A 17,542-nucleotide genomic window follows, 5' to 3' on the forward strand; every position below is an offset into this window, starting at 1 on the left:
CATCAATGGCACCATCCTTGCAACAAAACAACATCGAATCAATAAGGTCTTATCCTCAACCTCATAAACTGCACCAGAGATTAAAGCCCACTACACTCAATATTAACAGCAACAAAACCAACAACAACAACAATAATATCAGCAACAATGTTAACAACAACATTATTTTCTCCAACAATAATTGCAACAATCTTAGAGATGTAGTCAACAACACTAATAGTATAATTATTAACAGGAATAATAACAACTCCATCATTAGAGATAGTAACAACAGTAGTTGTTTCAACAATTCTTGTTACATCAGCAGCTCAACAAGCAGTGAACACAACAACAAAACTACCACCACCACCACCACCAAGAACAACACGTTTGCCAAACACAACAAACGCAACATAAACAATACTAACAAACACGTTAGCGCGCTTCTTAATCCGTTCGGCAATAATTTATCAGCCGACTCTCTGCGTTCAAACAATCAAAATCGCAATTGCACACAAGAAAATTGCCGCATAAGTCGAGCTTTCCTGGATAACGATTACGAAAATTCGTCCAATATTTATTGCGCGATGAAAATCTTAAAGGATGCTTCTTCGAAAACTGATTATAAGAATTCTAAATATGACAAGAAAACATGTCATAGAGATGCTACAATCATTACAAATACAAACGAATCGATTGCTGCAAATTTCGTCGATATAACAGAACGGTCGAATAGTTCCGGATACTTGTCGGACGCGAATGACCACGAACGTTTGTGGCATTCAAAATTTGACAGCGGTGAAATTTTTACTGGCACCCCTCTCTCTACTCCTTTGAATGTGAGTGCAGTTGCAGACCAATGTTGCAACAACAAAAAAGTTGAAGCTACTAACAAATCTTACGTCAATGTTTCAGCCATATCAGCAACTTTATTATCAAAGAGTAATCGGCTTAAAAAATTAACGAATGGCTTGGGTATGAAAAACAATTTATTCGAGGAGCAAACAAACACAAATGGTCACTACTACCAGCAGTTATCACCTCAACTCCACTGTCCTCGTCCACAACACTTCCGAAAAGAAGAGTACAACTTGGTTGAGATTCCTTTAAACTCGCCACCTCTAGTTGAAAAACGTCAAAAAAATGTTATACAAACAAACAATGAGTGTGTTGCAAGCATTCAAAGCCTTTCAGGTGGCAGCAGAACAATGGATTTTGCAGGTTTGGAGAGAAAATTGTATCAGTTGCCACGTTCATTTTTGACCGATAGACATCAAATCGAATTAGAAAGCATTCAAGAATGTTCCAATCAATATAAAATGTTTCCTAAAATGGGCAAAACAATTCTCATGAAACGATCCTTCTTGCCAAATTTGTTTAAAAACTTGCCATTAAAACAACTCATAAAGACCATCGAGGACCGTCCCCCGAGCGTTAGATTCGACAGAAGTCGTTCGCTGAAGAGCAGCGGTGACCCTGGCCACCTGCAAGAAGAAAATCTGACGATAAGGAACGTCTTCGAATCTGACGAAAGTAACTTCCCAAATTTCGCTCATCAAAGTTCTGAAAATATCGACAGCGACAAAAATGAGGACCAGGACGGCGATAGTAACGATTCTCGAGACGACTATAACGACGTACAAAACATTTTCGAGAGCGGCAAATGTAGCGGAGAACGTGGCGATGATGATGGCGACGACAGAGTTGAAGCGGAGGGAGAGGAGGAAGAAGAAAACACTTACTGCAAAATAGAGATCCCAAAAAGGAACGCGCTTCTAAAAAAGAACAACTATGAAATGAATAGGAATGTGACCTCATCAGCAACGTCACAATCTACGTCATCAACTCACCTGTACCATCAACGTATCCACAATCATTCTTCCAGTCAGCAAGATCATTATCATAATCAACGAAATATTTCGAAATATAAAAATCTGGCCTACAGTAAGAAAGAAACAAAGAAATCAGGTGACTATGAGAAGTTAGTGATTAATAAACAAAGATATTCCAGCGGAGAAAAATCAAAATATTCGCTGGTTCGCGAAACTCGGTATGCCCCGTTACGCGATGACACGCACATCTCTACCGACCAGCCATCTCTGTCTGGTCCAGCTGACGAGAATAATGTGGTTGACCATGATGACCAGACCACTAGCATACCGAATGCAAGTTGATGAAAATAAAAATACGAAAGACAATTTTATCGTGTAACGTTAGGTAGAAACGCATTATTTATTTATTTATTACTGAAAAATAGACTTGTAAATGCTAATGCTTTCAAAGTGAATTCGTATCACATGGAGGAATAAGGAAATGTTAAAAGGCAAAAAGTACAATCGAGTAATTGTACATACTTATATAAATACATTACAAATGAGAATATGTAAGTACATATAAATATACTGTTGCACATTTATAAACGAATTTACACACACACACACACAAGCACACGTCCGTAAATGTTACTAAATATAAATATAAACACACACACACACAAACACGCAGACACACATGTATAAATACATACAGTAATGTGTGAAATATAATGTGCCAATGAAAGGTTTTTCACGTTCTTGACTGTTGAAACATCCAAAAGCTGCTTTAATTTTGTGCAGTTACGAGAAATCAGAGAAATAAGATCAGGCTTTTCTTACCGAACATGCAAAACAGATCAATCACGGGTAGAACTAGGCATGAATCAATCAACTTGGGTTTATGCTTTATCTATGCTAGACGAAGTTATGCCGAACCCAACCTGCAAAAGTAGTTCTAGAATCTATTCATACTCAGCCCTAGCTCTTACAGAACAAATAAAAACAATTAATATAAAACATGTTCAACATTAAATTGATGAAAAAATATAGAAACATGATAAAGTGCAAAACGTTTATGATGTACCACGTAAGTTTCTTGAACACAATCACACATAGCCAGCTGAAGTGCATAATATTTACTAATTAAATAGATGCTTCTTGCATCACTTACGTTCAAGTACACGTAAGTATATGAGTATATTATAATTTAATAAAGCTTTCTAAATAATCTTTTGTTTCCATTGTTTCAGGAATAAAAACATTCTAAGCAGATCTTATTTTGTTTTATGATACAATAGAAAAACGAAAAAAATGCCTAATTTGTCTGTTAAAATACTAAAGATATGCCGATAAGTGATGTTAATTTTAAGTTTAATAAAATGTAGAAATACAAACGCATATCGTATTAATATGTACGCACACACACGTGTGACCATTATTACATGCACACAAAACGTTTTTTCATACATACACACATGATTTCATGCCAGAAATGCACCGAATAGTGGATTGTATAGAAGGCCGAATAGTTGATTCTCTATTCGGCCGAAACCAAAACCCAAAATCTCGCAATAAATTTATTGCTTAAAATAAAAAACAAGATATTGAAAAATTTATTCATTTTTATATAATTTTTCATCCTGTTTTCAGTTTCTGAGCTCCGATGATGAAAAAATATTTTTTGCTATAAACAATCGAAAATTATTGTCCATGAAGCAAAACAAACGGTGGCTAGAACGGGAACTGCAATAATCGGCCAGTCGGTCTATGAAAATGGCCAAAGCCGAATGCTAAATTTAAGCTGAATATTCGGTGCGTCTCTAGGCCTACGCATACATATACAGAAGATGTCACGTTACAACCTTACGTCGAGACATCTATGATACACACGAAACATTTCATTATCATATAGCACATGTGCGTACAATACTGAACACATCTTACAATCATATTTATCAATAAAATTTCATATTTGCTACAAAAATAAGTAGAAAAATATATAACAAATATTTTAATAGACTGCCGAAACTAGCAAATTTAAATGTTTTTAAGTTAATGTTGAGCTTGTTGAAGTAGATTTTTATCATTCAATCTGTTCCCTTCTTATTATGCAAACATAATGTTCTATTTTTATAACGCTTTTGTATATTTTTATAGAATGCATGATGATGTTTTTGACAGATCGTAATAAAAATTATGTTGAAAGTACACTAGAGTTATCTACGTTCAAGAAGTTAAAAAAATGATATTGGTATAAAACAGCAGACTGACTGAACAATAATGATTGATCGAGGCGATGATTAATAAAATGATTGGTTGATTAGTTGCTTGGTTGATTGCACGAATGAATGATTGATTGAATGAATGATTGCATGAATGAATGATTGATTGATTGAATGGCTGATTAATTGATTGATTTGCTGATTGACTTGTTAGCTAGGTTTGTTCGTAGTGTGAAGCTCTAGAAGCTTGTTTCCTCTCTTCAAATACTCTATCAAAACACTCCCTGAGGTAACGACTCTGTAATATTTTGAAAAGACGACATCATCATCATCAGCATCACAATTATTATCATCCTCATCATCGTCACCATAGTCATCATTACCGTTATATTAACCTTTGCCATTTTCAATCACCATCATCAGCATCATTGTCACTCACATAATCGGAAAATATCTTAATCGTCCTTGGCGATTCACATCCCTTTCTGAAGGTCACACTTAAGTAGAATGGAGGTAGTGATAAAGACGACGACGACGACGACGACAGTGGTGTCGCCACCAGTAACGATGACGACGTCGACGTCGAGGATTGTGACGATGACGATGGCAGCGGTGAAGTAGATATCAGCTCATAATGTTCGATCTCCCCCCACAATAGCACTGCCACGTTTGACTGACAAACCAACAACAACAACAATCAATATCGATACTCCAACGAGGTTAACGAGACAACAAAACACTCACTACTAATCAATGAGACCCAACCTCTAATACGCCATCTTTCGTGCAGGCCATCATCTTGAAGCAGTCGTAGGACACCACGCAGATCACGTGACCCCGTTTCCGGGAGTCACTTTGGCAGTGTGGGAAGGTGACGACTAAGTAGTTGGCCAACGTGCGCAGTGCTTGCAACGTCTTTAGAGTTTGTCGAAGAATTGATTGATTTGTTGATTATTTAGTAAAATGATTTATCGATTGGTTGGTTGATTGGTTGATTGATTGGTTGGTTAGTTGGTTGGTTGATTGATTGATTGAAATTTTGATTGAATGAATAAAAATTGATTTAATTAAAAATCAATCGATTCAAAAAATGATTGAAAAAATAATTTAAGATTTTGAGCTAAATTCTAAAATAGAGATATATTAACAGCTAATCAAAAAACTGGAAGCGATAAAAATAAAAAATCCATTCAACAAATTACGTAACAAACAAACAAACAAACAATCAAACAAACAAACAAACAATTAAACAAACAAGCAAGCAAACAAGCAGACAAACAGACAGGCAGACAAACAGACAGGCAGACAGACAGACAAACAAACAAACAAACAAAATTATCTTGAAATTATCTGAAATAGCAAACAAACAGCATATCGTTTGCCAGACATCACGAGACTCTTGATCTGCTCCTTGAGATCCCCCAGTTCAAGCTGCTTGTTTCTAATGCTTTCCATTGCCTGTGTCGTTGTGCAACATTCGTTGAGAGGTTATGATTGTAAATAAGATGATGATGTTGTTGTTGATGATGATGACGATGTGGATGATGATGATGATGTGGATGACGATGATGATGTGGATGTTGTTGATGATGACGATGTGGATGATAATGATGATTGGGATGATGATGATGATGATTGGGATGATGATGTAGATGATGACGATGTAATGATGACGACGTCGGTGATAATGCTACCACGCTACGACCACCATTATCATCAGCATTTTCCCCATCACCATCACCCCAAACCCAACCTGGGAGTAAATGAGACTGGTGACGAGAGGGTCTTTACAGATGAATTCCTCTTTATCTTTCGAGAAGAGCCACTTATTGAATGAGATGCATGAGGCCAAGTTGAATGGCTGCTGCTGATTGGTGTACATTTCAAATGGAAGTTCCTCAGGGTACAACTTGCGCTCTGATTGGTCGGTCGATGTTTGTGGTGCGTGATTAGTGGTGAATATGAATGAAAGAAAAAATAAATGATTAAGCGAAAAAATAAATAAATGAATAAATCGATGAATGACCAAATGAAAATGAATTAACAAAAAATTGACTGAACAGTTGAATGGCCGAACAAATGAGCAAACACAAACAAATAAATGAAGGAATGAAAGAATAAATGAATGAATGAATAAATGAAAGAAAGAACGAACGAACGAACGAATGAATGAATGAATAAATGAATGAATGAATGAATGAATGAATGAATGAATGAATGAATGAATGAATGAATGAATGAATGAATGAATGAATGAATGAATGAATGAATGAATGAATGAATGAATGAATGAAAGAACGCCAAAGACACTGACCAAATCCACTTTTTGTTATTTCAAAGAGGGCGAAGAATGGGAGGACATCCGTTCTCAGACACAAGTGGTTTGCTAATTTCTTGAAAGGATTGCAAGTTGGAAACATTCATCGGACAATAACAAATAAAATGATCACCATCCCACCATCCTCTTCATCACCATCCCACCATCATCATCATCACCATCATCTTCATCTCCTTGCTCCTCACATGCACCGACCATGTAAACAGCATCGGTATGATCGTCGGGATTGACTGCCACCTCCATCAGCGACTGATCAGGCATGAGAAATTTCATCATCACCCTCGACTCCATGAAGGCCTCCTCTTCTGCAGCAGTGCAGGATAAAGACGCCGTAGAGGTGCCAGAGGGCGAGAAGGATGACGGCTGGCTGTTTAGCTGGAGGAGGTTCGTAACAGGGCAACAAATCAATGGAGGAAAATGCACTTTAATATGTTAGACTGGGAAAACCATCAGTTAAATATATTGAAGGGCAAGGTGGTAAACAGCAGTTTAGGCGTCTGGCCTTGCTCTCGCAGTGACCGGATTCAAATGCATAGAGATCCCTGCTTATCACGTGCAATCTATGTTGATTCTTGTATTTAAAAGCGCTGTGTGTGTCTGGTAAATATGGTTCTGAAAAATTATTATGAAAAAAATTAAAAATAGCAATTATAATAATGATAATAATAACAATAATAATAATAATAATAATTATATATAATAAGTTTGAATGAATAACAAAAGATAGAGGCCAGATAGAGTGAATGAAATAGGGAGGAATGAGAAACACGAATCATACCGACCAGATTGAGAAACTGTTTCATTGGATCACAATTGAAGACATCTTTGAAAGAACACGCTTTAAAAAGGTAGTAAATGCTGCAATTAACGTTAGCATCATCATTAGCACATCATCACACGTCTACCATCATTATCATAAACTGTTGTTAATTAGAACCCGACTTCGTCATAACCATCAATCCATATAGTCATCCCCATCGTCATTTTTCACCATTAAGCCCCATATTGGGAGATGGTTAAACACGAGGACAGCCTCTCCCAATCACCATCAACCAATCAAACGCAAGCAGACTGTCCCAATCAACCAAGCCCCATAAACGGCAGTGAATGACATCATACCTGACACTAGGAACCTTTCTAAACCCCGCCTCCTGTTGTCCAATTGGACGTCGTTGAGTGGGAAAAATTTCTTTCCGGGCAATGTGAGAAAGTGGACGCTAGGAAAGTGGCTCCTCAAAATTTTCTGCAAGCGATCGAAGCAACTGTATCGTCTGCAACAGATCATGCGGCTGTTCAGGTAGATGTTGAAGACCTGCCAGGCGATCATGGTCATGATGATTACGACCATTGTGATGATGATTGTGACAATGATGATGATGATTGTGATGATGATGGTGATAATGATGATTGTGACGATGATGATGTTAATAATAATGGTAGAAATTTGTTGAGTTAAATAGATAAAAATATAAATTGAAAAATGTGAAAAAGAATCATGAACGTGAAGATGTATTGAATGATGTATGACATACTATCATCTTATGCCGATAAATGCCTGTAAGTTGAGTGTTTGCCGTTAACATTGTCTGAACTTTTTTTAAACTAAAAAACATAATGATGAAGGATGAATTGGATGACTATGATCTTAACAAACATGCAGATGACTTTACACTTCTATACATTTCTTGCTAAGTTTTGTTTCTACATTGGTTTAGTTTCGCTTAGATTTTTATCCATTTAACTCAACAAATTCCTACCACTATCATCATCATCATCACAATCATCATCATTGTCACAATCATTATCACCATTATAAAATGACTATATCATAAAATGATGATCATGATAGAATTTGCGACAACATTGTTGATGGTGACGATGTGCGTGCTGGAAAAACGGAGAAGCATCTCACAATAAACTTATCCCCGTTGTTGTCAGCTTCCTGGTAATCTGGGATGGAGATGAAATGATGCTCTGGATGAAGCTGCTGTTGTTGCTGCAACTGCTGTTGCGGGCTGATATCTTGCATGGTGTAATCATCAGTAACGTTGTTGTTGTTAAAGCTGCTGTTGGTGGCGAGATCTCCAGAAGATGAGCCAACATTTGGTGTTATGACTGACAAAAATTCATAAAATTAATAATTAATTTCGTTTATTTTTTGTTTTATATAAAATAAATTTTGTTAAATAAATAAATAAAAATATTTAATAAACTTTGCAAAAAATTGCGTTTTTTTTAAAAAGTTACTAACAATTATTATTAGTAAATTAATAAAATAATTTAATAATAATATTAACAATAAATTTGAAATATTTCAGCTTGTAGTAGTCACTAACATCATTCAAAATATCAGATAAAAAAACTTACATTAACTTTTTAAGCAACTACATATAGATATTTACAACTTTGAACTAGTAACCAGAGAAGGAATGGGTCCAATCAGTGTTATCTATATCCCGTTTGGTATCTTTTATTATGCCACGATACTCAACCATTCAAACGAATTACTGAGTCAGAAGACACGCAATCAGATTAGAAAACATAAAAGTTGCTATGCCTTGCTATAAAAATCTGTATAAGTGTATGTGGCGGTTGTTTGTTGCTTGCTAACAAGTTACCTACCTGTCAGTTGCAGCAGGTCAACAGTTGATTTCAACATTTCGATGACCATAGAGTGGGAGCAGCCTTCCACATTTTTTCCATTGCTGCACAGTTGAATGAATTTTATTTGAAAAGATTGAAAATTAATGATTCCACTGACTCATTAATTTATTATCATACTAATGCTTCTCAAGTAACCAATGAATTAAATCAAAATTAAACCTTTTTCAATAGTTTAAAGTTTTAAACTTTAGATCTAATAACCACTTATTTTATCAATTTACTGAGAAATATTGTCCATAATGATAAACAACTATAATTAATTTAAATGTAATTTAAATTTTACAGCCAATAGTAATTAACTTTGCAATTAATACAAGTATAAAATAAATAAACTCTTAAAACTAATTTGAAATTTTATAAACAAAGGCAACAAAATGTTTTCGCACATTTCTAAAATTCTGTCTCCAACCAACAGTCCAGATTTATGAGCAGATCCCCGTTCCATGACAGCACTGACGTACTGCAGTGGGGCATACAACTCCCCATTGAGACTTTTCATTGGGCCCCCCTCACTCATTGGACCTCTAACGTTAAACCCAAACCCACATTCGTCACGTGTTATCGTCAGAATGCGGACACCATTGTTCACGGTGGTGGTGGGTGTGTTGTGCTGATGTTGCTGTTGCATGTTGTTGTAGATGTTGTGCAGGTTGACAGCGTTGTTGTCGTTCTCCACGTCGTCCATGTTGTTGTTGTCAACGTCGTCCATTTTATCGTCGCCGGCGTTCTCACTGCTGGCATTGTTGTTGCCTTCCCTCTTTATGAGGCGCAAGTTCCGAATGCTACTGATGATATTTCGGAAATCACTTTTGTTGCTCATTTTAATTAAATTTTATTAAAGTTGGTCTTGTCTTGTTTTTACCATTTGAAAAATTAAAAAAAAGCGACCATTAATTTCTCATGAGTAATGAATACAATTTTTTATTGAATTTAAAATGAGAGGCAAACGAATTCATACTGGCACTTAACAGAACCCATGTAAATGTAAAGTAAACATTCATTGGCCTATATTGGTGTTCGTACAGGTGGGCCTTGAACGATTTTGCACAGGTGTTTCATAATTAAAAGCGCTTAATTGCATTAAAAAGTTTGAGTTTAACAAAAAAACTGGTAGTCAGTTATCTCGTCCTTTTCATGTACGAGTTATTTCCGTTATTGTACGTTTTCAACATTGTACTTATATATATCACCAACAACAAAATAACGTTTAATTTTTAATTTAAATGAATTTTGACTTTCAGCGGTGATTTCGAAAATAGTCGCGGACGCATTTCACAGTTATTGATCTTCGTAAGAAAAAAAATATGCGATTTCACCTGTCTCCTTATCAATCCATATTTAAATATTTAAAATACCATACCCATTGTTTTCCTGTTTTGGTACAAAGTTTTGTATCATGTTTCCAATTTTAAACATTTTAAAGCTTCGAAATAGTTTTATTTTAGAAACTACTAAGATTGTTCAAAATCAAAAGTCAAGCCAAAGTTAAGTGAACCCAACCATTTGAATGAAGAGAGAGATCTATCAAACTAATTGATTATTTGAATTTTATGGAAATTTTAAATGAATAAGGTGTGAAACTATATTACTTACATTTTTGTGAACAAGAACAAGGACTGCCAAAATCGCATGATTGAAGCAATTTTTTGTCCATTTCATAAACGCGTCACTAGTTGCACCCACTTGTCATATTTTGTAAACGATTGAAACTCTCGCCTACAATCAATGGGCAGCCAGAAATAATAATACTTAGCGACAGATATGAAAGTGAAGCTTTTAAAGAAGGGTAATGATAAAATTTGGAGAAATTTTATTACCAGAAAGCTGGTCCAACAAAAGAGACCTTTTCAGTTAAACCGACAAAAGGTCATTGAAATCATGTTTCTGAATAAGAGTCTGAAGAGATGAGCTTCAGTCGCCAGTAGAAAAAGTTAATCACAAATACGTAAGCGAGAAATAAAACATTGATCAGAAATTGAACTGAATTACAATATATGAACTGAACCATGAACCTGAGAAATGTTAGGGTTATGTCATTGGTCATATTTCAGATGGCTGTCAAGCGGATATATCTTTTCACCTTCTTAAATTATAAATAAATAAGTAAGATCAACGACGATGTTGCTTCTAGTTAAGTGTAAAAAAGGAAATAATTCTGCAGAGCAACTTTAGAAATAAAAATGTATTGGAAAGAGTGATCAAATTAAGCCGTGTTCAGAGAAATATTGATGGATAAATTGAAATCAAATGAAAATAACAATCCGAACAAAAACAAAATTATACATATTTTTTTGTTGAAATATTTCAATAGGATAGAAGCAAAATAAATCAAAATAAATGATAAAGTAAAAAATAAAAGGGCCAATAAAAATTTAACTAAATGAAATTATAAATATAAAAAAGAAAAATCATCAGAAGCTTCATAAAGAAACGCAAACAGCAGAACTTCTTTACAAAATTAAATAAAAACAATTGCCATTTATTTCTTTAATTGGAATATAAAATAAGGTCGGCAATTAACAAATCCAAATTCTAGCATAGCTTATCCAAATAGCTGTATAATACTCCAAACGCATAGCAATTGTTTTCAAGACATATCTATTTATGGCTCACGAAAATCATCTTAACAAACAGCACCAAAAAAGTTTTAGGGTATAAAATACCTAATCTAACCAACTAAAGATCAAAACGCCTCATTATATTCGAAGAGGTGTACCGTACATTGCTCTAAAACAAGAAAGTACTCGCCACACAAGAAGTAAATGATGAAAAATTTCAAATTGGAAACTTCGCATAGCAAACATCTTTTCTTAGTTTACCCTTTATTTAATTCACAATCGCTAGAATCTCGCATATATTACATTATATAATACATATGTATGTTGTTCACGCGAATGTTTGATATGCACACAAACACCATTCAAAATTTATACAAAGTACATACACACGGGCACACAAATATAATACACATAGAAATACATTATACGTACGTCATACACCAACAACCATTATGTAACATGTAAGGCTTGTATGACTGATAGTAGGTAACAGGGTGATGAAAATAATCAATGGCGAGAATGATAACGATAATAATAATAATCATAATGAATGATATTTGATATAGATCCATTAAAGTATAAAAAATGAAATACAAGAAAATAAGAAAAGTTGTGAAATTAGCGGAGTAACAAAGAAATGAGATGACTGAAAAGATGGCGACAGATTACAGAACTTCTAACATCCAGAAGGTATTCTATGAAACTTTCAAATAACAAAACTGCAACGACAGAAAGTCTAGTTTGTATCAAATGCACAAAGGGGCGTGTAAAATAAGTACTAAGCAAGTTAATTTATTCAGAGGAAACATCTCTTAGAACAGAATTGTTAACTGAGATAAATTATTTTCCTTATTTAAATCAAATATTTAACTGAAACCTACGACCAAATCTTACATTCATTGTAACAAAACATTTCAATCCGGTACATACTCATTGGAAAGGAAGGACCCATCCAAATTTTTAGGAATTAATCATAGAAATATTAACAGAGAAATTAAATAGAAAAAAGTTTATAAAACAGGTGTAAATGAATTAATTAATTAACAAAAATAATGGACTAAAAAATCTCAGCAGATGTTAGGTATGGAGAACATGTCTCGATGCGATACCAGTAGACAGCACTGTGTCTATTCGTAGCGTTTGAAACCATTCTTGAGTTGTACCTCGCTTCGTAAATCAACAAATTCAGACCAAACAACTCCAAAAATGTGACATCCACCAAATGCGGCGGGCATTTGTAAAAAACTCCAATGCCACCACGGATCTCCCGATAACATCCCACCTTCCCCTGCCTAGTTGAGTTCAGGAATTCCATTGTTGATCGGATTTCTTGCGAGGTCATGCCGCTGAGTCTTAGGCGCTGGATGTCACGGACTGGTACGTACTTACCTGCGTAATTGCGTTGCATGATTTGGCGAGTGAACATAGGCGATCAAGTGAGAGGAAGAGAAAGAACGGAGAGAGAAAGAGAGAGAGAAGTGGGTAAAAAATTATGAAATTATGATTAAAAGATTTTTATTTAGACAAATAATTCAAGATATTAAGTAGGATGGAATTAAGGTGTAAAATGGAGTAAAATGAAGATGACAGCTTGATTGATGACTTCATACCTTCATAGAGAAGTATGGCTTGCAGACATTCACTCATCCTGCGATGATAATTGGCATCTGCCGAGTTGGTCCACTGAAATTTGAGGATGAAGACAGTTCAATTTCATTCATGCGCAAACATCGTTCATAAGTTAGCAAATTAAAAAAAGATGGCGAGAACACCTCATTTATACGACTGTCATAAAGGTGGAATCATTTAAATAATGTGCATAAGATAATCAAATGAAACTGAATATTTCAGTAATAATTCAAGTAGTTTTAAATGAGTTTTTATAACTTTTAAAGTTAGAAATGACAGTTTGTCATAAGATTTTAATGAATATTTTTATAACAGAACAAAACTTTCAAAGTGTAAGTAAAAAAGACGCGTAGGACGATTTTTAAATAGCGTGATGAAAGTATCTAAAGGAATAATTTCAGTGCTTTATTAGAACTGTAAGACCCATTCAAACTCTGACATTGTCATCTGAATATGTCCAACAGCAAATCAACTACAGTGTTAAAAGCTCTTATTTGCAAAACTAAATTAAGAACAGAACAGCCACAAAAATTAAGTCATCAGAGGAAAAAAAACTCTTAGCTGACCAGTGAAGAAGCTGAAAATAATTGAACAATACAATATTATTAAGAATTAGGTAAAAAATATAGATAAACGAGATATTAATTAATTAGTTATTGGGCTATTACAAGAACAGATTAATAACATGCAAGAGTAATAATCATTGGATTAATGATTAATAGGTCAAAACAGATTAATGAATGATTAATGAGTCATTAACATAATTTAATAACATCAATTAAGAGCAACCATTTGAATCATAAGAATAGCAGCGGGTTTGACCATCATGTCTTCGTTGTGGTTCCTTCTCCAGCTCTTGATCAGCATGTTCTGGAAGTCGACCCAGGGTAGATTCGTCGAGGGCACGGGGAACTTTGAGATTGAGACGAGGTTCAATAGAGCACCCTTGCTGTTATTGGTCAGTATATATATGGTGTTTGGCACGTGTAGTAGTATGTTGTTGTGCTTTTGTTGTCATTTTGTTGGTTTGCTATTATGTTAAACTGCTGCATTTGAATGTGCATGTAATGTTTGATATGTAATTTGATATAATAGCTGTTGAGTATTTAAAGTTAGGTATAATGACGATTGGCGTTTATGTTGAGTGGAAAATATGAATAAATACTAATTGTCATTTTATAATTTGTCATCTAAGAGATGAAATTGTCTAATTAAAACTTTAACATTTATCCTCATTAACAACCATCAATACAACAACATTATTCATAACTCTCATCATCAGCAATGCTATCATTGAATTTGTAATACTTATTGTCATTTTCATTTGAGGAGGATGATTCCTCAAACTTGCATAGCTGCAGTTGTTGTTGTTGCTGCTGCTGTTGCTGCTTGAATTTCACTCGACGAATGCTCGTTGCTGAAACATTACAATCGTCAGCCTCTTCCTCACTATTATTACTATTAACATTGCTGTTTCCTTGGCCTTCATCGTCTTTGTCATCATTGACACCACTTTTAATAACAGAACCAACATCATTTTTATCATCCTGAGACGAATCTTTGCTATCATCATGAACATCCTGTTCTGCATCTTTGATCTGATATTTCCTCATGTTGTAATCACTGTTCACATCAGCTTCACCATTTTCATTATCATCATCAACTTTGCTGCCCAGCTTGTCTGCATCACACACATCAACATTTTTATTGAAAGTAGCAATAGCTGTGGCATTGGTAGCTGTAGAAGTGGTAGCTGTAGTAGCAGTAATGGTGGCAGCTGCAGTAGTAGCAGCTGCAACTGATGAAATTTCAGGAAGAGCATCAGGAGGTTCTGTTTTTATTTTCACTGTGGTGTAATCGGTGGCCTTCTCAACAGCATTAGCGTTATTATTGCTGCTATTGTTGTTGTCATCAATATTGTGGTCATTAACATTAAGACAAGGTGTGTCACTGTTGCCAATGTTGAGGTTAAGCACATCACTGGCCTTCCTCTTCCTACTGATGAAATCATAATACAGTCGACAATCGGCAGCTGTCTGATGAAATGCAATTGTGTCATTGGAATAATAGAGAGACGATAGAGATGTAAGTGATCTGTTGTTGTTGCTGCTGTTGCTAATGGTGCTGGTTGTTTTGTCTCGTGTGGAAAACAGATTCAATTTCTTTTTCTTTGAATTCATCTTCTCAAAAACGCTGTTAGATTCAAATTCATTCTGTCGAGCTTTTAATTTATCAGTTAATATCAGTCTTGAGAAAATGTTCTTTTTCTTCACATGCTGACTGACACAATCGTTTGTGGTTGGTGGTGAAGTAAAATCCTGAGGTGCATTTGTACTCCCAGTTGACGTTGGATTATTAGTCTCGGTGACATATGAGTCGTCATTTGAACTAACATTAGCAACTCTTTCACGTTTACTTTTAAAACTCCCATCTTCATCTTCCTCCTCCTCATCTTCTCCATCATTATCTGGAGCAATAACTGTTATAGAGCTTTTTAATGAATAATCATGATCGGGATCTACTCTTTGATTTATATTGCTGTAGCCTTTCGAGAAATCAAAAAAATTTTTTACGAGATTTAGATTAGGGCGACATAGAATATTAACATCTACATCATTGTTGTTTGATTGAGATGAAGATGTTAATTTGAAATGAGGGAAAGAGAGAGCACCTGAATTCCTATCCCCAGCAATGCTAACACTGTTGCTGTGGTTATTAATAACATTACTATTGATATTGCAAGTGTTATTTAAAACACCACCATTGGTCGGATTATCACAGAAGCTTGACAGAGTGTCGTTATTATTGTTAATATTATTGAAACTAAATGGCGATATTTGCGAGTTAGATGTCAACGAAGTACGTGCGCAGTTGATGCTTCCATGATTAGAACTTCTTTGAAAATTTTTATTTTCAACAACACACCCCGGAAGATCAATGTCCTCTTTGACAGTGATTAGTAAAACCTCGTTGTGGTCGATAGTTACACCTACCAGGGCGTCGATTGTGATCTTTGACTTGAAGGACAGCTGAGTTTTGCACAGAGTCCCCAGAGCTTGAGATATCAAATTCTTAATAATTTCTCGATCTTTTGTTACTACAACCATAGTTGCACTGTCAATCTGTCTGTTAAATTAATTAATCATTTTTTATAAACTTACAAAAAACAAAATGACATTACGGCTGAGACCTAACTAAACCACTAATCAATCTCAGACAGTACTCCCACTTCGGGTTTTTACTAAATTTACTTGTTTTGTTTCGCTTTTAGATACAGAGCACAATTAGTGCATAGATAAATTTAGTAGCGCTTGCTTAATTTTAGTTTCTTCAAAATGAAAACTGTCGTTTTAATTATTAAATGTCTATTTTTAATAAATTTTATATAAACTTTATAAAATTTTGTCTGAACATTTATATAAAAAAACAACTATGACTTTAATCTATATTAAACTGAATTACTAGCACATGAAACAATACGATTTATTGCAATTCAAGTGCAATGGCGTTCGATTGTTCATCTATTTCTAGTGCTTAGTTATTTATAAGTTAATAGTACGATTAAAATTCATCATATTATAAATTTAGAAGCACTGAATGTGTTTTCTCACATCCATATAATAATAATCTTAAGTTATAAATCTAGAGTATCAACAAATTTTCCTACTAGTTTCGCTTAGGTATCTTTCAATCTTGTAAAATCTTGTAGGTAATTAATAAGCGTGGCGTCACTCAATACGTCACAAAATATTATGACGACATATTTATACAAAGTGTTAGAAGATGAATGTTTGCAAAATAAGAAATATTGAGAGTCTTAGCGAAAGGTCTCACACTCATTAATGCTACCTTTAGTATTTCTGAGGTCACGCGCTAACAAGCTATAACATGAAAATTTTGAAACAATTCCGACAAAATTTTTAGAATAAAGTCATTATGTATAAGATAATATGCAATTAATAGGGCTTACATGATTACATCTGATCACCTAAGCCCTAAAACTTGATCAATTATTATGCGACTGTACGTTCAAATCTTCATCTCTTTAAACTTGAAACAGAGATCTCAAATTTATGTGATTTGACAGTATCAATCAACTATTTCTAAAATTTTATTAAAAAATTTTAGGAAAAACAATGATATAAATTTAAATAAATATAAACAAATATACAGATAATTTCTAAACGTCTTGCTTATAACACATGACACTTATTGTCAGTAAACATATTGTAATTTGTATTCAATCATTACCACACATTAGGTAAACCTTGCGCTGCCACTCAAAATATTTTATGCGTATTTACGATCCACAAACAAACACTAAATAAACAGTAACAT

General features: G+C 34.4%; 4 protein-coding genes across 4 annotated transcripts; 1 reads left to right on the plus strand and 3 right to left on the minus strand.

Annotated features, from left to right (window-relative positions):
* Positions 1 to 5: 5 nt before the first annotated feature.
* HELRODRAFT_170341 (hypothetical protein) lies at positions 6 to 2,153 on the plus strand (the record flags this gene model as incomplete). The annotated part of the gene is made up of 1 exon (XM_009016151.1): positions 6 to 2,153. One exon carries the CDS (start codon positions 6 to 8, stop codon positions 2,151 to 2,153), a length of 2,148 nt encoding a protein of 715 aa, XP_009014399.1.
* A 1,817-nt stretch (positions 2,154 to 3,970) lies between these two features.
* On the minus strand, positions 3,971 to 9,985 carry HELRODRAFT_191040 (hypothetical protein). Its single transcript, XM_009016152.1, has 12 exons — positions 9,404 to 9,985; positions 8,976 to 9,058; positions 8,266 to 8,468; positions 7,473 to 7,665; positions 7,136 to 7,191; positions 6,549 to 6,728; positions 6,330 to 6,408; positions 5,769 to 5,932; positions 5,384 to 5,473; positions 4,781 to 4,930; positions 4,455 to 4,688; positions 3,971 to 4,313 (listed from the first exon to the last, which is right to left on the minus strand). The coding sequence occupies exons 1-12, from the start codon at positions 9,835 to 9,837 to the stop codon at positions 4,230 to 4,232; spliced, it is 1,950 nt and encodes a 649-aa protein (XP_009014400.1). The 5' UTR covers positions 9,838 to 9,985; the 3' UTR covers positions 3,971 to 4,229.
* A 2,647-nt stretch (positions 9,986 to 12,632) lies between these two features.
* On the minus strand, positions 12,633 to 13,222 carry HELRODRAFT_170343 (hypothetical protein; the record flags this gene model as incomplete). The annotated part of the gene is made up of 2 exons (XM_009016153.1): positions 12,633 to 12,964; positions 13,186 to 13,222. The coding sequence occupies 2 exons, from the start codon at positions 13,220 to 13,222 to the stop codon at positions 12,633 to 12,635; spliced, it is 369 nt and encodes a 122-aa protein (XP_009014401.1).
* A 756-nt stretch (positions 13,223 to 13,978) lies between these two features.
* HELRODRAFT_170344 (hypothetical protein) lies at positions 13,979 to 16,311 on the minus strand (the record flags this gene model as incomplete). The annotated part of the gene is made up of 2 exons (XM_009016154.1): positions 13,979 to 14,153; positions 14,513 to 16,311. 2 exons carry the CDS (start codon positions 16,309 to 16,311, stop codon positions 13,979 to 13,981), a joined length of 1,974 nt encoding a protein of 657 aa, XP_009014402.1.
* Positions 16,312 to 17,542: the final 1,231 nt, after the last annotated feature.

Source organism: Helobdella robusta (assembly GCF_000326865.2).
Source record: "Helobdella robusta unplaced genomic scaffold HELROscaffold_17, whole genome shotgun sequence".
Classification (NCBI taxonomy): domain Eukaryota; kingdom Metazoa; phylum Annelida; class Clitellata; order Rhynchobdellida; family Glossiphoniidae; genus Helobdella; species Helobdella robusta.

Bases quoted from the DNA above. Each gene is read 5' to 3' on its own strand.
- HELRODRAFT_191040 (XM_009016152.1), bottom strand. From the start codon at position 9,837: ATGAGCAACAAAAGTGATTTCCGAAATATCATCAGTAGCATTCGGAAC. The intron at 5,474-5,768 runs GTTGGGTTTGGG...ACAACGACACAG, and splicing joins CCAGTCTCATTTACTCCCAG to GCAATGGAAAGCATTAGAAA. The intron at 4,689-4,780 runs GTTGGGTCTCAT...TTGGTTTGTCAG, and splicing joins CGAAAGATGGCGTATTAGAG to TCAAACGTGGCAGTGCTATT.